Source organism: Nesoenas mayeri (assembly GCF_963082525.1).
Source record: "Nesoenas mayeri genome assembly, chromosome: 32".
NCBI classification, from domain to species: domain Eukaryota; kingdom Metazoa; phylum Chordata; class Aves; order Columbiformes; family Columbidae; genus Nesoenas; species Nesoenas mayeri.
The window spans coordinates 110,748-133,426 of NC_137570.1; the positions used below are offsets into that span (position 1 = coordinate 110,748).

A 22,679-nucleotide genomic window follows, 5' to 3' on the forward strand; every position below is an offset into this window, starting at 1 on the left:
AGGACAGTTTGGTGACAGTTTGGGACATGGGGACAGTTTGGGACAGTTTGGGGACAGTTTGGGACATGGGGACAGTTTGGGACGGTTTTGGGACAGTGTGGGACATGGGGACAATTTGGGGACAGTTTGGGGACAGTTTGGGACATGGGGACAGTTTGGGATATGGGGACAATGTGGGACATGGGGACAGTTTGGGGACAGTGTGGGACATGGGGACAGTTTGGGACATGGGGACAGTTTGGGGACAGTTTGGGACGTGGGGACAGTTTGGGGACAATTTGGGACATGGGGACAGTTTGGGGACAGTTTGGGGACAATTTGGGACATGCAGACAGTTTGGGACATGGGGACAGTTTGGGGACAGTTTGAGACATGGGGACCGTTTGGGGACCGTTTGGGGACCGTTTGGGGACAGTTTGGGACACGGGGACAGTTTGGGGACCGTTTGGGGACAGTTCGGAACATGGGGACCGTTTGGGGACCGTTTGGTCCATGGGTCCAATGGGTGACCCCCCCGTGACCCTTTGGTGCTGTTGCTGTGGGGCTGGGGACCCCCGAGTGGGGGTCAAAGGGTCAAAGGTCAGGGTGGGGAGCTCAGCACCCATGGGTGTCATGTCCCCCCCCCCAGGTGTGTCCCTGCCCACCGACACCGTGGAAGTGGATTGTGAGGAGGAGGAGGAGGCCCCCGCGCACTCAGGTGGGGGGGCACCCATGGGTGGGGGGTCAGGACCCATGGGTGGGGGGTCAGGACCCATGAGTGGGGAGCAGCATGGGTGGGGGGGCTCAGGACCCATGGGTGGGGGGTCAGGACTCATGCATGGGGAGCACCCATAAATGGGGGGGCAGCACCCATGCGTGGGGAGCACCCATTGGGGGGTCAGGACCCATGGGTGGGGGTCAGCACCCATGGGTGGGGGAGCACCCATGGTTGGGGGGTCAGCACCCATGGGTGGGGGGGTCAGGACCCATGGGTGAGGGGTCAGCACCCATGGGTGGGGGTCAGGACCCATGGGTGGGGGGTCAGCACCCATGCGTAGGTAGCACACATGGGTGGTGGGGTCAGCACCCATGGGTGGGTCAAGACCCATGGGTGGAGGAGCACCCATGGGTGGGGGGTCAGCACCCATGGGTGGGGGTGCTCAGGACCCATGAGTGGAGGAGCACCCATGGATGGGGGGGCACCCATGGGTCAGGGGTCAGGACTTGTGCATGGGGAGCACCCATAGGTGGGGGGTCAGCACCCATGGGTGGGGGGGGGCAGCATCCATGGGTGAGGGTTCAGGACCCATGGGTGGGGAGCACCCATTGGGGTGGGGGGTCAGGACTCATGCATGGGGAGCACCCATAGGTGGGGGGCAGCACCCATGGGTGGGGAGCACCCATTATGGGTCAGGACTCGTGGGTGGGGGGTCAGCACCCATGGGTGGGGGGGTTAGCACCCATTGGGTGGGTTCAGGACCCATGGGTAGGGGAGTCAGCACCCATGGGTGGGGGGGCAGGACCCATGGGTGGGGTCAGGACCCATGGGTGGGGGGTCAGCACCCATGGGTGGGGGGTCAGGATCCATGGGTGGGGGTCAGCACCCATGTGAGGGGGCTCAGAACCCATGGGTAGGGGAGTCAGCACCTATGGGTGGGGGGCTCAGCACCCCTGGCTGTACCTCAGCACCCATGTGTGGGGACTCAGCACCACTGGCTGTGCCTCAGCACCCATGGGTGGGGAGGGCAGTATCTATGGGTGGGGACTCAGCACCCCTGGCTGTGCCTCAGCACCCATGGGTGAGGGGGGGCAGTATCTATGGGTGGGTGGGGGTCTCAGCACCCCTCGCTGTACCTCAGCACCCATGGGTGGGGACTCAGCACCCCTGGCTGTACCTCAGCACCCATGTGTGGGGAGGGCAGTATCTATGGGTGGGTGGAGGGGCTCAGCACCCCTGGCTGTACCTCAGCACCCATGGGTGAGGGGGGCACTATCTATGGGTGGGTGGGGGCTCAGCACCCATGTTTGAGTGGGGGCTCAGCACCCCTGGCTGTGCCTCAGCACCCATAGGTGGGGAGTCAGCACCCATGAGTGGGGGCTCAGCACCCTGGGTGTGTCTCAGCACCCATGGGTGGGGGGACAGTATCTATGGGTGAGTGGGAGGCTCAGCACCCCTGGCTGTCCCTCAGCACCCATGTGTGGGGAGGGCAGTATCTATGGATGGGTGAGGGGGCTCAGCACCCATGGGTGGTGGCTCAGCACCCATGGGTGCCCCCCCCCCCGCAGGCGGCTCGCTGCAGCGCAGGCTGGGCCGCCCGGGCGCCCAGGAGCTGGACCAGGATGAGGCCCCCCCTTCCCAGCATGCCCTGGGTCAGGGGGGTGCCCCCCCAGCCGGGGCCCCCCCAAACCTACCGCCCCGCCCCCACCCGCCGCTGCACCCACAGGTGAGGGGATCAGCACCCATGGGTGGGGGGGGCAGCTTTGGACACCCCCAATTGAGCAAGGACCCCCCCCCAAAATGAACCAGGACCCCCCAAAACTGAACCAGGACACCCCAAAATGAGCCAGGACCCCCCCAAAATGAGCCAGGACCCCCCCAAAATGAACCAGGACCCCCCCAAAATGAATCAGGACTCCCCCAAAATGAACCAGGACCCCCCAAACTGAATCAGGACCCCCCAAAACTGAGTCAGGACACCCCCAAAATGAACCAGGACCCCCCAAACTGAATCAGGACCCCCCAAAACTGAGTCAGGACCCCCCCAAAATGAACCAGAACCCCCCCCCAAAATGAACCAGGGTCCCCCCAAAATGAATCAGGACCCCCCCAAAATGAACCAGGACCCCCCAAAACTGAGTCAGGACCCCTCAAAATGAACCAGGACCCCCCAAAATGAGCCAGGACCCCCCAAAATGAACCAAGGTCACCCACAATGAACCAGGACCCCCCAAAACTGAGCCAGGACCCCCCCAAAATGAACCAGGGTCCCCAAAATGAACAGGACCCCCCCAAAATGAACCAGGACCCCCAAAACTGAACCAGGACCCCCCAAAATGAACCAGGGTCCCCCCAAAACTGAACCAGGACCCCCCCAAAGTGAACCAGGGTCCCCCAAAATGAATCAGGACCCCCCAAAACTGAGCCAGGACCCCCCCAAAATGAACCAGGGTCCCCATAATGAACCAGGACCCCCCCAAAATGAACCAGGACCCCCCAAAATGAACCAGGACCCCCCCAAAATGAACCAGGGTCACCCACAATGAACCAGAATAACCCCCAATAACCCCATTGCCCCCCAAGTCCCCCCAATGACCCCATAGCCCCCAATGAGCCCATTGCCCCCCAACTCCCCCCATTGTCCCCAATCCCCCACTGCCCCCAATGACCCCATAGCCCCCAAAGCCCCCCAGTGCCCCCCAATGACCCCATTGCCCCCAACTCCCCCCATTGTCCCCAACCCCCCCAGCGTTCCCCAATGACCCCATAGCCCCCCATTGCCCCCAATGACCCCATAGTCCCCCAAGTCCCCCCATTACTCCCCAATGACCCCAGTGCCCCCAATGACCCCATTGCCCCTCATTGCCCCCCAAGTCCCCACAATGACCCATTGCCCAAGTCCCCCTATTGCCCCCCAGTGCCCCCAATGACCCTATAGCCCCCCAACCCCCCCCAGTGCCCCCCAATGACCCCATTGCCCCCAACTCCCCCCATTGTCCCCAACCCCCTCAGTGCCCCCAATGACCTCATAGCCCCCCAAGTCCCCCCATTACCCCCCATTGCCCCCCAGGGACCTATTGCCCCCCAAGTCCCCCCAGTGCCCCCCAATGACCCCATTGCCCCCAACTCCCCACATTGTCCCCAACCCCCCCAGTGCCCCCAATGACCCCATAGCCCCTCAAGTCCCCCCATTACTCCCCAATGACCCCAGTGCTCCCCAATGACCCCATAGCCCCCCAAGTCCCCCCATTACTCCCCAATGACCCCAGTGCCCCCAATGACCCCATTGCCCCCCTCTAAGCCCCCCCAAACCCCCCCAATGACCCCCGCAAACCCCCCAATGACCCCCCCAATGACCCCCCCAACTCCCCCCAATGACCCCATAGCCCCCAATGACCCCATTGCCCCCCAAGTCCCCCCAGTGCCCCCCAAGTCCCCCAATGACCCCATTGCCCCCCAAGTCCCCCCATGACCCCCCATTGCCCCCCAAGTCCCCTCCAATGACCCCATTGCCCAAGTCCCCCCAATGACCCCATTGCCCCCCAAGTCCCCCCATATACCCAAGACCCCCCCAAATCCCCCCGCAGTGACCCCCCCAATGACCCCCCCATTACCCCCCATTGCCCCCCAAGGACCTATTGCCCCCCAAGTCCCCCCAGTGCCCCCCAATGACCCCATTGCCCCCAACCCCCCCATTGTCCGCAACCCCCCCAGTGCCCCCAATGACCCCATAGCCCCCCAAGTCCCCCCATTACTCCCCAATGACCCCATAGCCCCCAATGACCCCATCGCCCCCCAAGTCCCCCCATTACTCCCCAATGACCCCAGTGCTCCCCAATGACCCCAGTGCCCCCCAAGTCCCCCCAATGACCCCATTGCCCCCAACTCCCCCCGTTGTCCCCAACCCCCCCATTGCCCCCAATGACCACATTGCCCAAGTCCCCCCAATGACCCCATTGCCCCCCAATAACCCCATTGCCCCCCAAGTCCCCCCAATGACCCCATTGCCCCCAATGACCCCATTGCCCTCCAAGTCCCCCCAATGACCCCATAGCCCCCCCAAGACACCCCATTACCCCCCATTGCCCACCAAGGATCTATTGCCCCCCAAGTCCCCCCAGTGCCCCCCAAGTCCCCCCCAATGACCCCATTGCCCCCAACCACCCCATTGCCGCCCAGTGCCCCCCAATGATCCCATTGCCCCCCAAGTCCCCCCCAATGACCCCATTGCCCAAGTTCCCCCAATGACCCCATTGCCCCCCAATGACCCCATAGTCCCCCAAGTCCCCCCCATGACCCCAGTGCCCCCAATGACCCCATTGCCCCCCAAGTCCCCCCATTACTCCTCAATGACCCCAGTGCCCCAAATGACCCCATTGCCCCCCAAGTCCCTCCATTACTCCCCAATGACCCCAGTGCCCCCAATGACCCCATTGCCCCCCTCTAAGCCCCCCTAAACCCCCCCAATGACCCCCCCAAACCCCCGCAAACCCCCCAATGACCCCCCCAATGACCCCCCAAACCCCCCAATGACCCCCCCCATGACCCCCCCAAACCCCCCCAAACCCCCCAATGACCCCCCCAATGACCCCCCCAAACCCCCCAAACCCCCCACTGACCCCCCCACTGACCCCCATGTGCCCCCCAGGTGCGCTCGGGCAGCATGACGGGGGCAGCCCGGCGTCCCCGGCCTCCTCGGGGTCCCCAAACCCCCAACCCCCCAATGACCCCCCAAACCCCCCAATGACCCCCCAAATCACCCCAAGACCCCCCATGTGCCCCCCAGGTGCGCTCGGGCAGCAATGACGGGGGCAGCCCGGCGTCCCCGGCCTCCTCGGGGTCCCCCGGCTCGGCGTCCCCCCCGGTGTCGGTGTCGGCGTCGTCCCCGGGCCCCCCCCGACCCGACGGGCCTCCCGGCCCCCCCGAGCCCCCCCACCCCTGGGACCGCGCACAGGCCGAGATCGCCGAGCAGGCCAAGCACGTCAGTTGGGGGGCACATGGGGGGCTATGGGGTCATTGCGGGGTATATGGGGGGGACTTGGGGGCAATGGGGTCATTGGGGGCACTGGGGTCATTGGGGGGCAATGGGGGGACTTGGGGGGCACTGGGGTCATTGGGGCACTGGGGTCATTGGGGGCATGGGGGGGCAATGGGGTCATTGGGGGCAGGGGGGGCGATGGGGTCATTGGGGGCATGGGGGGGACTTGGGGGGCTATGGGGTCATTGGGGGGCAATGGGGTCATTGGGGGCAATGGGGTCATTGGGGGCACTGGGGGGTTGGGGGGCAATGGGGTCATTGGGGGCAATGGGGGGGTTGCGGGGATTTGGGGGGCAATGGGGTCATTGGGGGCAATGGGGTTATTGGGAGGTATATGGGGGAACTTGAGGGGCAATGGGTGGGTTGGGGGGCAATGGGGACTTGGGGGGCTATGGGGTCATGGGGGACAATGGGGCCATTGGGGGCCACTGGGGGGGCTGAGGGGCAATGGAGTCATTGGGGGCAATGGGGTCATTGGGGGCACTGGGGTCATGGGGGGCAATGGGGGGCAATGGGGGGGCAATGTGGTCATTGGGGGGACTTGGGGGGCAATGGGGGGACTTGGGTATATGGGGGACTTGGGGGGTATATGGGGGGATTTGGGGGGCTATGGGGTCATTGGGGGGCACTGGGGGAACTTGGGCACGGGGGGGGTTGGGGAGCAATGGGGGTACTTGGGGGGCACTGGGGTCATTGGGGGCAATGGGGTCATTGGGGAGTAATGGGGGGGCTGGAGGGCAATGGGGTCATTGGGAGCCAATGGAGTCATTGGGGGCATGGGGGGGCAATGGGATCATTGGGGGCACTGGAGGGTTGGGGGGCAATGGGATCATTGGGGGCACTGGGGGGTTGGGGGGCAATGGGATCATTGGGGGCTATGGGTCATTAGGGGCATAGGGGGGCAATGGGTCATTGGGGGACTTGGGGGGCACTGGGGTCATTGGGGGGTAATGGGGACTTGGGGGGCTATGGGGTCATGGAGGGCAATGGGGTCATTGGGGAGTAATGGGGGGGCTGGGGGGCAATGGGGTCATTGGGGGCAATGGGGTCATTGGGGAGTAATGAGGGGGCTGGGGGGCAATGGGGTCATTGGGGGCAGTGGGGTCATTGGGAGCCAATGGGGTCATTGGGGGCACTGGGGGGTTGGGGGGCAATGGGGTCATTGGGGGCAATGGGGGGGTTGCGGGGATTTGGGGGGCAATGGGGTCATTGGGGGCAATGGGGTTATTGGGAGGTATATGGGGGAACTTGGGGGGCAATGGAGGGGTTGGGGGGCAATGGGGTCATTGGGGGCAATGGGGACTTGGGGGGCTATGGGGTCATGGGGGGCAATGGGGTCATTGGGGGCACTGGGAGGTTGGGGGGCAATGGGGTCATTGGGGGCAATGGGGACTTGGGGGGCTATGGGGTCATGGGGGGCAATGGGGTCATTGGGGGCACTGGGGGGTTGGGGGGCAATGAGGTCATTGGGGGCAATGGGGGGGTTGGGGACAGTGGGGGGAGTTGGGGGCAATGGGGTCATTGGGGGGCAATGGGGGGACTTGGGGGGCAGTGGGGGGGTTGGGGGCCAATAGGTCCTTGGGGGGCAATGGGGGGTAATGGGGGGACTTGGGGGGCTACGGGGTCGTTGGGGGGCACTGGGATCATTGGGGGCACTGGGGGGATTTGGGGGACGATGGGGTCATTGGGCGCACAGGGGGATTGGGGGGCACTTGGGGGGCAATGGGGTCATTGGGGGGCAATGGGATCATTGGGGGCACTGGGGGGTTGGGGGGCAATGGGGTCATTGGGGGGACTTGGGGGGCTATGGGGTCATTGGGGGCATGGGGGGCAATGGGGGGACTTGGGGGGCAATGGGGGTACTTGGGGGTATATGGGGGGACTTGGGGTCATTGGGGGGCACTGGAGTCATTGGGGGGACTTGGGAGGCACTGGGGTCATTGGGGGCCAATGGGGTCATTGGGGGGACTTGGGGGACACTGAGGTCATTGGGGGGCAATGGGGTCATTGGGGGGACTTGGGGGGCAATGGAGTCATTGGGGGGGACTTCGGGGTCATTGGGGGGACTTGAGGGGCTATGGGGACACTGGGGGGTCTTTGGGGGACACTGGGGGACTTGGGGGGCTATGGGGTCATTTAGGGGCAGTGGGGGTAATTGGAGGTATTTGGGGGGCACTGGGGTCATTGGGGGGACTTGGGGGGCACTGGGGTCATCAAACTGGCCCCAACCGAGCCATTTTTGGCCCAAAAAGAGCCGTTTCTGGCCCCAACCAAGCCATTTTTGGGCCAAAAAGAGCCATTTTTGGCCCCAAATTCGCCGTTTCTGGTACCAACCAAGCCATTTTTGGCCCCAAACAAGCCATTTTTGGCCCCAAACTGGCCGTTTTTGGCCCAAAACTGAGCATTTTTGGCCCCAAACGAGCCATTTTTGGCCCCAAATTCGCCATTTTTGGCCCCAACCAAGCCATTTTTGGCCCAAAAAGAGCCGTTTCTGGCCCCAACCAAGCCGTTTTTGGGCTGAAAAGAGCCGTTTTTGGGCTGAAAAGAGCCGTTTTTGGTCCCAAACAAGCCGTTTTTGGTCCCAAACAAGCTGTTTTTGGGCCGAAAAGAGCCGTTTTTGGCCCAAAACTGAGCGTTTTTGGCCCCAAATTCCCCGTTTTTGCCCCCAAACAAGCCATTTTTGGCCCCAAACTGGCCGTTTCTGGCCCCAACCAAGCCATTTTTGGGCCAAACCAAGCCATTTTTGGGCCGAAAAGAGCCATTTTTGGCCCCAAAGAAGCCACTTTTGGCCCCAAAAGAGCCATTTTTAGCCCCAAACAAGCCGGTTTTGGCCCAAAACTGAGCATTTTTGGCCCCAAATTGGCTGTTTTTGGCCCCAACCAAGCCACTTTTGGCCCCAACCAAGGCATTTTTGGGCCGAAAACAGCCGTTTTTGGCCCAAAACGAGCCGTTTTTGACCCAAAACGAGCCGTTTTTGGCCCCAAACAAGCCGTTTTTGGGCCGAAAAGAGCCGGTTTTGGCCCCAAACAAGCCATTTTTGGGCCGAAAGGAACCGTTTCTGGCCCCAACCACGCCGTTTTTGGTCCGAAATGAGCCATTTTTGGGCGAAACCAAGCCGTTTTTGGGCTGAAAAGAGCCGTTTTTGGGCCAAAAAGAGCCGTTTTTGGCCCGATTCGAGCCATTTTTGGCCCCAAACTGGCTGTTTTTGGCCCCAACCAAGCCATTTTTGTCTCAAACCAAGCCATTTTTGGCCCCAAATGCGCCGTTTTTGGCCCCAAACAAGCCATTTTTGGCCCCAAACTGGCCGTTTCTGGCCCCAACCAAGCCATTTTTGGGCCAAACCAAGCCGTTTTTGGGCTGAAAAGAGCCGTTTTTGGTCCCAAACGAGCCGTTTTTGGCCCCAAACAAGCTGTTTTTGGGCCGAAAAGAGCCGTTTTTGGCCCAAAACTGAGCGTTTTTGGCCCCAAATTCCCCGTTTTTGCCCCCAAACAAGCCATTTTTGGCCCCAAACTGGCCGTTTCTGGCCCCAACCAAGCCATTTTTGGGCCAAACCAAGCCATTTTTGGGCCGAAAAGAGCCATTTTTGGCCCCAAAGAAGCCACTTTTGGCCCCAAAAGAGCCATTTTTAGCCCCAAACAAGCCGGTTTTGGCCCAAAACTGAGCATTTTTGGCCCCAAATTGGCTGTTTTTGGCCCCAACCAAGCCACTTTTGGCCCCAACCAAGGCATTTTTGGGCCGAAAACAGCCGTTTTTGGCCCAAAACGAGCCGTTTTTGACCCAAAACGAGCCGTTTTTGGCCCCAAACAAGCCGTTTTTGGGCCGAAAAGAGCCGGTTTTGGCCCCAAACAAGCCATTTTTGGGCCGAAAGGAACCGTTTTTGGGCCGAAAAGAGCCGTTTCTGGCCCCAACCACGCCGTTTTTGGTCCGAAATGAGCCATTTTTGGGCGAAACCAAGCCGTTTTTGGGCTGAAAAGAGCCGTTTTTGGGCCAAAAAGAGCCGTTTTTGGCCCGATTCGAGCCATTTTTGGCCCCAAACTGGCTGTTTTTGGCCCCAACCAAGCCATTTTTGTCTCAAACCAAGCCATTTTTGGCCCCAAATGCGCCGTTTTTGGCCCCAAACAAGCCATTTTTGGCCCCAAACTGGCCGTTTCTGGCCCCAACCAAGCCATTTTTGGGCCAAACCAAGCCGTTTTTGGGCTGAAAAGAGCCGTTTTTGGTCCCAAACGAGCCGTTTTTGGCCCCAAACAAGCTGTTTTTGGGCCGAAAAGAGCCGTTTTTGGCCCAAAACTGAGCGTTTTTGGCCCCAAATTCCCCGTTTTTGCCCCCAAACAAGCCATTTTTGGCCCCAAACTGGCCGTTTCTGGCCCCAACCAAGCCATTTTTGGGCCAAACCAAGCCATTTTTGGGCCGAAAAGAGCCATTTTTGGCCCCAAAGAAGCCACTTTTGGCCCCAAAAGAGCCATTTTTAGCCCCAAACAAGCCGGTTTTGGCCCAAAGCTGAGCATTTTTGGCCCCAAATTGGCTGTTTTTGGCCCCAACCAAGCCACTTTTGGCCCCAACCAAGGCATTTTTGGGCCGAAAAGAGCTGTTTTTGGCCCAAAACGAGCCGTTTTTGGCCCCAACCAAGCCGTTTTTGGGCCGAAAAGAGCCGGTTTTGGCCCAAACAAGCCATTTTTGGCCCCAAATTCGCCATTTTTGGCCCCAAACAAGCCATTTTTGGTCCGAAAAGAGCCATTTTTGTGCGGAAAAGAGCCGTTTTTAGCCCAAAATGAGCCATTTTTGGCCTGATTTGAGCCATTTTTGGCCCAAAAAGAGCTGTTTCTGGCCCCAACCAAGCCATTTTTGGGCTGAAAAGAGCCGGTTTTGGTCCCAAACGAGCCGTTTTTGGCCCCAAACAAGCCGTTTTTGGGCTGAAAAGAGCTGTTTTTGGCCCAAAACTGAGCGTTTTTGGCCCCAAATTCGCCATTTTTGGCCCCAACCAAGCCATTTTTGGCCCCAAATTTGCCGTTTTTGGCCCCAACCAAGCCATTTTTTGGCCGAAAAGAGCCGTTTTTGGGCTGAAAAGAGCCAGTTTTGGCACCAAAGAAGCCATTTTTGGCCCAAACCAAGCCATTTTTGTGCCGAAAAGAGCCGTTTTTGGCCCCAAACAAGCCACTTTTGGCCCGTTTTTGGGGCCAAAAGAGCCATTTTTGGGCCGAAAAGAGCCGTTTTTGGCCCAAAACTGAGCATTTTTGGCCCCAAACTGGCCGTTTTTGGCCCCAACCAAGCCATTTTTGGCAGGAGGCGGAGGTGGAGCACCGCGTGGCCGAGATGAAGCGCGAGGGCTTCTGGTCGCTGCGGCGCCTGCCCAAGGTGCCCGAGCCGGCGCGGCCCAAGGTGCACTGGGACTACCTGTGCGAGGAGATGCAGTGGCTGGCCCAGGACTTCGCCCAGGAGCGCCGCTGGAAGAGGGGCGTGGCCAGGAAGGTACCCGCCCACTGCCTCAGGCTCCGCCCACTGACAGGCTCCGCCCACCCATGGGGCTCCACCCACCCATGGGGCTCCACCCACTCACAGGCGCCACCCCCCCCCCCCCAGGATAGGGTGCCCACCCAGTGGTGAGGCTCCACCCACCCATGGGGCTCAGCCCACCCATGGGGCTCCACCCACCCATGGGGCTCCACCCACTCCTGCCCACCCATGGGGCTCTGCCCACACATGGGGCTCCGCCTACCAATGGGGCTCCACCCATTCATGGGGCTCCGCCCACCAATGGGGCTCTGCCTACTGACAGGCTCCGCCCACCCATGGGGCTCCACCCACCCATGGGGCTCCCCCACCCATTAGGCTCCACCCACCCATGGGGCTCCACCCACTGACAGGCTCCGCCCACCCATGGGGCTCCCATGTCCCCCCATGTCCCCATATCCTCTCAAGTCCCCATATCCCCCCATGTCCCCCCATGTCCCCATATCCCCCAATGTCCCCATATCCCCCAATATCCCCATGTGTCCCCATGTCCCCCCATGTCCCTCAATGTCCCCATATCCCCCAATGTCCCCATATCCCCCAATGTCCCCATGTCCCCCCATGTCCCGCATATCCCCCAGTGTCCCCATGTCCCCTGATATCCCCATGTCCCCCAATGTCCCCATGTCCCCCCATGTCCCCATATCCCCCATATCCCCCAATGTCCCCATGTCCCCCAATGTCCCCATGTCCCCTGATGTCCCCATGTCCCCCCATGTCCCCATGTCCCCCCATGTCCCCGTATCCCCCAATGTCCCCCTGTCCCCCAATGTCCCCTGATGTCCCCATGTCCCCCCATGTCCCCATATCCCCCAATGTCCCCATGTCCTCCCAAGTCCCCATATCCCCCCATATCCCCCCATGTCCCCATGTCCCCCCATGTCCCCATATCCCCCAATGTCCCCATATCCCCCAGTGTGCCCCAAGGTCCCAATGTCTCCCAGTGTCCTCATGTCCCCCAGTGTCCCCATATCCCCCAATGTCCCCATATCCCCCCATGTCCCCATGTCCCCCAATGTCCCCGATGTCCCCAACGTCCCCAATGTCCCCAGGTGGTGCGGATGGTGATGCGACACCACCAGGAGCAGCGGTGTCCCCATGTCCCTGTGTCCCCATATCCCCCCATGTCCCCCATATCCCCCAGTGTCCCCCAATGTCCCATATCCCCTGATGTCCCCCGATGTCCCCGTGTCCCCCAATGTCCCCATATCCTCCGATGTCCCCGATGTCCTCAACGTCCCCGATGTCCCCAGGTGGTGCGGATGGTGATGCGGCACCACCAGGAGCAGCGGTGTCCCCATGTCCCTGTGTCCCCATATCCCCCAATGTCCCCATGTGTCCCCATGACCCCCATATCCCCCAATGTCCCCCAATGTCCCCATGTCCCCCGATGTCCCCAACGTCCCCGTGTCCCCAGGTGGTGCGGATGGTGATGCGGCACCACGAGGAGCAGCGGCAGAAGGAGGAGCGCGCCAAGCGGGAGGAGCAGGCCAAGCTGCGCCGGGTGGCCGCCGCCATCGCCAAGGAGGTCAAGCAGTTCTGGAGCAACGTGGAGAAGGTGACACCCCCACCCGTGGGTGACACCCCCACCCATGGGTGACACCCCCCACCCATGGGTGACAAACCCTCATCCATGGGTGACAAAGTTACACCCATGGGTGACAAAGTTCCATTGATGACCCATGATGACCATTGGGTACCCATTGATGACCCGTGGTGACCATTGGGTGCCCATTGATGACCCCTGTTGGCCATTCGTTGGGTGTTGATGACCCGTGGTGACCATTGGGTGCCCATTGCGACCCATGATGACCATTGTGTGCCCATTGATGACCCCTGTTGGCCATTCGTTGGGTGTTGATGACCCGTGGTGAACATTGGGTGCCCATTGATGACCCATGATGACCATTGGGTGCCCATTGATGACCCATGATGACCATTGGGTGCCCATTGATGACCCATGGTGACCATTGGGTGCCCATTGATGACCCCTGTTGGCCATTCGTTGGGTGTTGATGACCCGTGGTGACCATTGGGTGCCCATTGCGACCCATGATGACCATTGTGTGCCCATTGATGACCCCTGTTGGCCATTCGTTGGGTGTTGATGACCCGTGGTGAACATTGGGTGCCCATTGATGACCCATGATGACCATTGGGTGCCCATTGGTGACCCATGATGACCATTGGGTACCCATTGATGACCCATGGTGACCATTGGGTGCCCGTTGATGACCTGTGTTGGCCGTTCGTTGGGTGTTGATGACCCATGGTGACCATTGGGTGCCCATTGCTGACCCATGATGACCATTGGGTGCCCATTGATGACCCCTGTTGGCCGTTCGTTGGATGTTGATGACCTGTGGTGACCATTGGGTGCCCATTGATGACCTCTGGTGACCATTGGATGACATTGGGTGCCCATTGCTGACCCATGATGACCATTAACTGCCCATTGCTGACCCGTGTTGCCCATTGGGTGCCCATTGATGACCCATGATGACCTTTGGGTGCCCATTGCTGACCCTTGATGACCATTGGGTGCCCATTGCTCACCCATGATGACCACTGGGTGCCTATTGCTGACCCATGGTGCTCATTGCGGGCCCATTGCTGACCCGTGGTGGCCATTGCGTGCCCATTGATAGCCCTTGGTGACCATTGGATGACATTGGGTGGCCATTGATGACCCGTGGTGCCCATTGGGTGCCCATTGATGACCTATGGTGACCGTTGGATGACATTGGGTGCCCATTGATGACCCGTGATGACCATTGCATGCCCATTGCTGACCCATGGTGACCATTGGGTGCCCATTGGGTCCCCATTGATGACCCATGTTGGCCATTGGGTGCCCATTGATGACCCATGATGACCATTGTGTGCCCATTGATGACTCATGATGACCATTGGGTGCCCATTGATGACCCGTGGTGACCATTGAGTGCCCATTGATGACCCATGGTGACTATTGGGTGCCCATTGATGACCCATGATGATCATTGGGTGCCCATTGATGACCCATGATGCCCATTGGGTTCCTATTGATGACCTGTGTTAACCATTCGGTGCCCATTGCTGACCTGTGGTGACCATTGGGTGCCCACTGATCACCCATGATGACTATTGGGTTCCTATTGATGACCCATGATGACCATTGGTTGCCCATTGCTGACCCGTGGTGACCATTGGATGACATTGGGTGCCCATTCCTGACCCATGATGACCATTAACTGCCCATTGCTGACCCATGATGACCATTGGGTGCCCATTGATGACCCATTGTGACCATTGGATGACATTGGGTGCCCATTGTTGACCCATGGTGACCCTTGGGTGCCCATTGCTGACCCATGATGACCACTGGGTGCCCATTGCTGACCCGTGGTGACCATTGGGTGCCCATTGATGACCCGTGTTGACCATTGGGTGCCCATTGCTGACCCAAGGTGCCCATTGGGTGCCCATTGATGACCCACAATGGCCATTGTGTGCTCATTGATGACCAATGATGTCCATTGGGTGCCCATTGCTGACCTCTGGTGACCATTGGATGACATTGGGTGCCCATTGATGACCCATGATGACCATTAGGTGCCCATTGCTGACCCATGGTGCCCATTGGGTGCCCATTGATGACCCATGATGACCATTAACTGCCCATTGCTGACCCATGGTGCCCATTGGGTGCCCATTGATGACCCATGATGACCATTGGATGACATTGGGTGCCCATTGATGACCCGTGATGACCATTGCATGCCCATTGCTGACCCATGGTGACCATTGGTTGCCCATTGGGTCCCCATTGATGACCCGTGTTGACCATTGGGTGCCCATTGATGACCCGTGGTGACCATTGGGTGCCCATTGATGACCCGTGTTGACCATTGGGTGCCCATTGCTGACCCAAGGTGCCCATTGGGTACCCATTGATGACCCACAATGGCCATTGTGTGCTCATTGATGACCAATGATGTCCATTGGGTGCCCATTGCTGACCTGTGGTGACCATTGGATGACATTGGGTGCCCATTGATGACCCATGTTGGCCGTTCGTTGAATGTTGATGACCTGTGGTGACCATTGGGTGCCCGATGATAACCCATGGTGACCATTGGATGACATTGGGTGCCCATTGATTACTCATGGTGACCATTGGGTGCCCATTGATGACCCATGATGTCCATTGGGTGCCCATTGGGGACTCGTGATGACCATTGAGTGCCCATTGATGACCCATGGTGGCCGTTCGTTGGCTGTTGATGGCCTATGGTGACCATTGGATGACATTGGGTGCCCATCGATGACCCGTGTTGACCATTGGGTACCCATTGATGACCCATGGTGACCATTGGGTGCCCATTGCTGACCCATGATGACCATTAACTGCCCGTTGATGACCCATGTTGACCATTGGATGACATTGGGTGCCCATTGATGACCCATGGTGACCATTAACTGCCCCTTGATGACCCATGGTGTCCATTGGATGACATTAGGTGCCCATTGCTGACCCATGATGACCATTGGTTGCCCATTGCTGACCCATGGTGACCATTGGATGACATTGGGTGCCCATTGCTGACCCATGATGACCATTGGGTACCCATTGGTGACCCATGGTGACCATTGGGTGCCCGTTGATGACCCGTGTTGGTCGTTCTTTGGCTGTTGATGACCCATGATGACCATTGGGTGCCCATTGGTGACCCATGATGACCATTGGGTGCCCATTGATGACCCCTGTTGGCCATTCGTTGGGTGTTGATGACCCGTGGTGAACATTGGGTGCCCATTGATGACCCGTGATGACCATTGGATGCCCATTGATGACCCATGGTGCCCATTGGATGACATTGGGTGCCCATTGGTGACCCATGATGACCATTGGGTGCCCATTGATGACCCATTATGACCATTGGGTTCCTATTGATGACCTGTGGTGCCCATTGGGTGCCTATTGCTGACCCATGATGACCATTGTGTGCCCATTGATGACCCATTATGACCATTGTGTGCCCATTGCTCACCCATGATGCCCATCGGGTGCCCATTGGCGCCCCCTGGTGGCCGTAGGGCACCCATGGGGTGACATTGGGTGACGTTGGGCGCCCCCCGCAGGTGGTGCAGTTCAAGCAGCAGTCGCGGCTGGAGGAGAAGCGCAAACAGGCCCTGGACCTGCAACTCGACTTCATCGTGGGCCAGACCGAGAAGTACTCGGACCTGCTGAGCCGCAGCCTGGGGGGCAGCGCCGGCCCCCGCGGCCATGGGGCAGCGCTGCATGGTGGGGACAATGGGGACAATGGGAACAATGGGGACAGTGGGGACAATGGGGGCAATGGGGACATTGGGGGACATGGGGATATGGGGACATTGGGGGACATGGGATATGGGACATGGGGACAATGGGGACATGGGGGTATGGGATATGAGGACATGGGGACAATGGGGGACATGGGGATATGGGATATGGGGACATTGGGTGACATGGGGATATGGGAGATGGGAGATGCGGTATGGGGACATGGGGACAATGGGGGACATGGGGATATGGGATGTGGGACATGGGATATGGGGATATGGGGACAGCGGGGACATGGGGACAGTGGGGGATGTGGGGACAATGGGGGCACTGGGCGACATGGGGATATGGGGACAATGGGGATATTGGGGACATTGGGGGACATGGGACATGGGGACATGGGGACATTGGGGGACAACGGGGGACATGGGGACAATGGGGACAATGAGGACATTGGGGACAATGGGGATATGGGGACATTGGGTGACATGGGGATATGGGATATGGGATGTGGGATATGGAGACATGGGGACAATGGGGATATGGGGACATGGGGATATGGGATATGGGGACAATGGGGGACACGGGGACATTGGGGGACATGGGGATATGGGACATGGGACAAGGGATATGGGGACATGGGGACAGGGGGATATGGGACATGGGATATGGGGACATGGGGTCAATGGGGACATGGGATATAGGATATGGGGACAGGGGGACACTGGGGGGACATGGGGACACTGGGACATGGGGACACGGGTGCCAGGGGCACCCATGGGTGCTGGGGGAGCCAGGGGCACCCATGGGTGCTGTCCCCCCCCCCCCAGATGGGGACATGGAGCTGCCGGATGAGGACGTCACCGACAGCCCCCCCGAGACGGGCCGGCCCCTGGAGGGGCTGCTGGGGACCCTGCCCCCACAGGTACCCCCCGGGTCACCCCCCATGTCACCCCCTGTGTCCCCATGTCACCCCCCATGTCACCCCTCGTGTCCCCATGTCACCCCCATGTCACCCTCCATGTCACTCTCCATGTCACCCTCCATGTCACCCCCATGTCACCCCCCATGTCACCCCTGTGTCCCCATGTCACCTCCCATGTCACCCCCATGTCATCTCCATGTCACCCCCATGTCATTCCCCATGTCACCCCTGTGTCCCCATGTCACCCCCATGTCATTCCCCATGTCATTCCCCATGTCACCCCTGTATCCCCATATCACCCCCATGTCACCCCCGTGTCATCCCCCATGTCACCCCCATGTCACCCCCCATGTCATCCCGTGTCCCCATGTCACCCCCCATGTCACCCCCATGTCACCCCCCATGTCATCCCGTGTCCCCATGTCACCCCCCATGTCACCCCCCATGTCACCCCTATGTCGTTCCCCAAGTCATCCCATGTCCCCATGTCCCCCCATGTCCCTGTGTCATCCCATGTCCCTGTGTCACCTCCATGTCCCCATGTCCCGCTGTGTCCCCCCATGTCCCTGTATCACCTCCATGTCACCTCCTGTGTCCCCCTGCGTCCCCATGTGACCCTGTGTGACTCCTTGTCCCCCTCATGTCACCCTGTGTCCCCGTGTCCCCCGATGTCCCTATGTGACCCGCATGTCCCCGTGTCCCCCCATGTCCCCGTGTGACCCCGTGTCTCCTCATGTCCCCATGTGACCCTGTGACCCCATGTCCCCATGTGTCCCCGTATCCCCATGTGACCCCATGTGTCCCTATGTCCCCGCATGTCCCCGTGTGACCCCATGTCCCCGTGTCTCCCCATGTCCCCATGTGACCCCATGTCCCCATGTGACCCCGTGTCCCCCCATGTCCCCATGTGACCCTATGTCCCCATGTGACCCCATGTCCCCGTGTGTCCCCGTGTGACCCCATGTCCCCATGTGACCCCATGTGACCCCATGTCCCTGTGTCCCCCATGTCCCCACATGACCCCATGTCCCCACATGACCCCATGTCCCCATGTGACCCCAAGTTGCCATGTGACCCCATGTCCCCCCGTGTCCCCATGTGACCCCATGTCCCCATGTGTCCCCGTGTCCCCATGTGACCCCATGTCCCCCCGTGTCCCCCCATGTCCCGTGTGTCCCCATGTCCCTGTGTCCCCCCATGTCCCCATGTGTCCCCATGTGACCCCGTGTCCCCCCATGTCCCCATATGTCCCCATGTGACCCCATATCCCCGTGTGTCCCTGTGTCCCCATGTGTCCCCATGTCCACATGTGTCCCTGTGTCCCCCCATGTCCCCATGTCCCCCCATGTCCCCATGTGACCCCATGTCCCTGTGTCCCCCATGTCCCCCATGTCCCCGTGTGACCCCATGTCCCCATGTGTCCCTCTGTCCCCCCATGTCCCCATGTGACCCCATGTGTCCTTGTGTCCCCCATGTCCCCATGTCCCCCCATGTCCCCATGTGTCCCCGTGTGACCCTATGTCCCCGTGTGACCCCCTGTCCCCTATGTCCCTGTGTCCCCCCGTGTCCTCCCATGTCTCCATGTCCCCATGTGACTCCGTGTCCCACCATGTCCCCATGTGACCCCGTGTCCCCCCATGTCCCCGCGTGACCCCGTGTCACCCGATGTCCCCGTGTCCCCAGGGGCTGCTGGGCCGGAACGCGCGGCCGTGGGAGCCCCGAGAGGACGACGAGGAGTTCGCGGCCGAGGACGAGGGTGAGAGGGGACACAACTGTCACTGTTACCCCTTGGGGACACTGGCACCTATCCCTGGGCTCTGTCATCCCCTGGGGACACTGTCACCCCATGGGGACACTGTCACCTGTCCCTGGGCTCTGTCACCCATCTCTGGTCTCTGTCACCCCTTGGGGACACTGTCACCCCATGGGGACACTGTCACCTGTCCCTGGGCTCTGTCACCTGTCCCTGGGCTCTGTCACCCCTTGGGGACCCTGTCACCCCATGGGGACAATGTCACCCATCCCTGGGCTCTGTCACCCCTTGGGGACACTGTCACCCATTGGGGACTCTTGTCACCCATTGGGGACTCTTGTCACCCCTTGGGGACCCTGTCACCCATCCCTGGGCTCTGTCACCCCTTGGGGACTCTGTCACCCCATGGGGACGCTGTCACCCATCCCTGGGCTCTGTCACCTCTTGGGGACACTGTCACCCCTTGGGGACTCTTGTCACCCATCCCTGGGCTCTGTCACCTGTCCCTGGGGACCCTGTCACCCCATGGGGACACTGTCACCTGTCCCTGGGCTGTGTCACCTCTTGGGGACTCTTGTCACCCATTGGGGACTCTGTCACCCATCCCTGGGCTGTGTCACCCCTTGGGGACACTGTCACCCCATGAGGACACTGTCACCTGTCCCTGGGCTCTGTCACCCATCTCTGGTTTCTGTCACCCCTTGGGGACACTGTCACCCCATGGGGACAATGTCACCCATCCCTGGGCTCTGTCACCCCTTGGGGACTCTTGTCACCCATCCCTGGGCTCTGTCACCTCTTGGGGACTCTTGTCACCCCTTGGAGACTCTGTCACCCGTCCCTGGGCTGTGTCACCCCTTGGGGACACTGTCACCCCTTGGGGACACTGTCACCCCATGGGGACACTGTCACCCATCCCTGGGCTCTGTCACCCCCTGGGGACCCTGTCACCCCATGGGGACTCTGTCACCCATCCCTGGGCTGTGTCACCCTTTGGGGACTCTTGTCACCCATTGGGGATGCTGTCATCCCATGGGGACACTGTCACCCATCCCTGGGCTGTGTCACCTCTTGGGGACTCTTGTCACCCCTTGGGGACCCTGTCACCCGTCCCCGGGCTCTGTCACCCCCTGGGGACCCTGTCACTCCCCCCGCGATGTCACCCGTTTGGTGTCCCCGCAGGGGAGGACGAGGAGGAGACGATCGCGGCGCAGGAGCGGCTGGAGGGCGACGTGGATCACCAGCAGGAGCTGGACGAGCTGGAGAGGGAGGGTACGGGGACATGGGACACATGGGGACACACGGGGGACATGGGGACACACACGGGGACAGGGGACATGGGGACACACGTGGGACATGGGGACACACATGGAGACTGGGGGACATGGGGACATGGGGACACACTTGGGATGTGGCGACACAGATAGGACATGGGAATACATATAGGACATGGGGACACACATGGGACATGGGGACACACATGGGGACAGGGGGACACACATGGGACATGGGGACACACATGGAGACAGGGGACATGGAGACTGGGGGACATGGTGACACAGATAGGACATGGGGACACAGATAGGACATGGGGACACACATGGGACAGGGACAGGGGACACATGGGGACACACATGGGGACATGGGGACACACATGGGGACAGGAGGACACACGTGGGACATGGGGACACATATAGGACATGAGGACACACATGGGGACGTGGGGACACACATGGAGACACACATGGGGATATGGGGACACACACAGGACATGGGGACACACATAGGACATGGGGACATGGGGACACATGGGGGACAGAGGGACATAGGGACACACATGGGACATGGGGACACACATGGGGATATGGGGACACACATGGGACCGGGGGACACATGGGGGACAGAGGGACATGGGGACACACATGGGGATATGGGGACACATGTGGGACATGGGGACACACACGGGGATATGGGGACGTGGAGACTGGGGGACACGGCGACACAGATAGGACATGGGGACACATATAGGACATGGGGACACATGGGGGACGTGGGGACAGGGGGACACACACGGGGATATGGGGAAATGGGGACACACATGGGGACAGGGGACATGGGGACACACATGGGGACACACATGGGATATGGGGGCACACTTGGGACATGACGGCACAGATAGGACATGGGGACACATATAGGACATGGGGACACACACAGGACATGGGGACACATGGGGGCACACATGGGGACACACATGGGGACATGGCGACACACATGGGACATGGCGACACAGATGGGACATGGGGACACACATGGGACAGGGGGACACATATAGGACATGGGGACACACATGGGGACGTGGAGACACACATGGAGACACACATGGGGATATGGGGACACACTTGGGACATGACACAGATAGGACATGGGGACACATGGGGGACACACATGGGGACACATGGGGACACACAGGGGACACACATGGGGATATGGGGACACACTTGGGACATGACGACACAGATAGGACAGGGGGACACACATGGGACATGGGGACACACTTGGGACATGACGACACAGATGGGACATGGGGACACATATAGGACATAGAGACACATATAGGACATGGGGACACACATGGGACGTGGCGACACAGATGGGACATGGGGACACACATGGGGACACACATGGGGATATGGGGACACACATGGAGACTGGGGGACATGGGGACACACATGAGACATGGGGACACATATGGGGACACACACGGGGACATGATGACACAGATAGGACATGGGGACACATATAGGACATGGGGACCCAGATAGGACATGGGGACACTCAAGGGACACACATGGGGATATGGGGACACACTTGGGACATGACGACGCAGATAGGACGTGGGGACACATGTAGGACATGGAGACACACACAGGGACATGAGGACACACACGGGGATATAGGGACACACATGGGACAGGGAGACATGGGGACATGGGGACACACATGGGACATGGGATATGGGGACACACATGGGACGTGGCGACACGGATAGGACATGGGGACGCATATAGGACATGGGGACAGGGGACATGGGGACACACATGGGGACGCATATGGGGACACATGGGGATATGGGGACACACATGGGACATGGGGACACACACGGGGATATGGGGACACATGGGGACATGGGGACACACATGGGGATACGGGGACACACTTGGGACGTGATGACACAGATAGGACATGTGGACACACATGGGACAGGGAGACATGGACACACATGGGATATGGGGACACGCGGATATGGGACACAGGGACAGGGGACATGGGGACACACATGAGACATGGGGACACACATGGGGACACACATGGGGATATGGGGACACGCTTGGGGACACATGGGACATGGAGACACACACGGGACATGACGATACAGATAGGACATGGGGA

At 60.1% G+C, this 22,679-nt stretch overlaps 1 protein-coding gene across 1 annotated transcript in view; it reads left to right on the forward strand.

Annotated features, from left to right (window-relative positions):
• Positions 1-22,679, forward strand: part of LOC308051153 (helicase SRCAP-like) — a gene marked incomplete at both ends in the record, with an annotated part of 61,643 nt that overhangs the window by 5,888 nt on the left and 33,076 nt on the right. The window contains 10 exons of the mRNA XM_080361484.1: positions 629-697; positions 2,266-2,423; positions 5,346-5,397; positions 5,464-5,678; positions 11,016-11,201; positions 12,661-12,801; positions 16,368-16,530; positions 17,379-17,473; positions 19,157-19,229; positions 20,409-20,498. Coding sequence (XP_080217610.1) covers positions 629-697; positions 2,266-2,423; positions 5,346-5,397; positions 5,464-5,678; positions 11,016-11,201; positions 12,661-12,801; positions 16,368-16,530; positions 17,379-17,473; positions 19,157-19,229; positions 20,409-20,498 — 1,242 coding nt within the window. The remainder of the gene's footprint in view (positions 1-628; positions 698-2,265; positions 2,424-5,345; positions 5,398-5,463; positions 5,679-11,015; positions 11,202-12,660; positions 12,802-16,367; positions 16,531-17,378; positions 17,474-19,156; positions 19,230-20,408; positions 20,499-22,679) is intronic.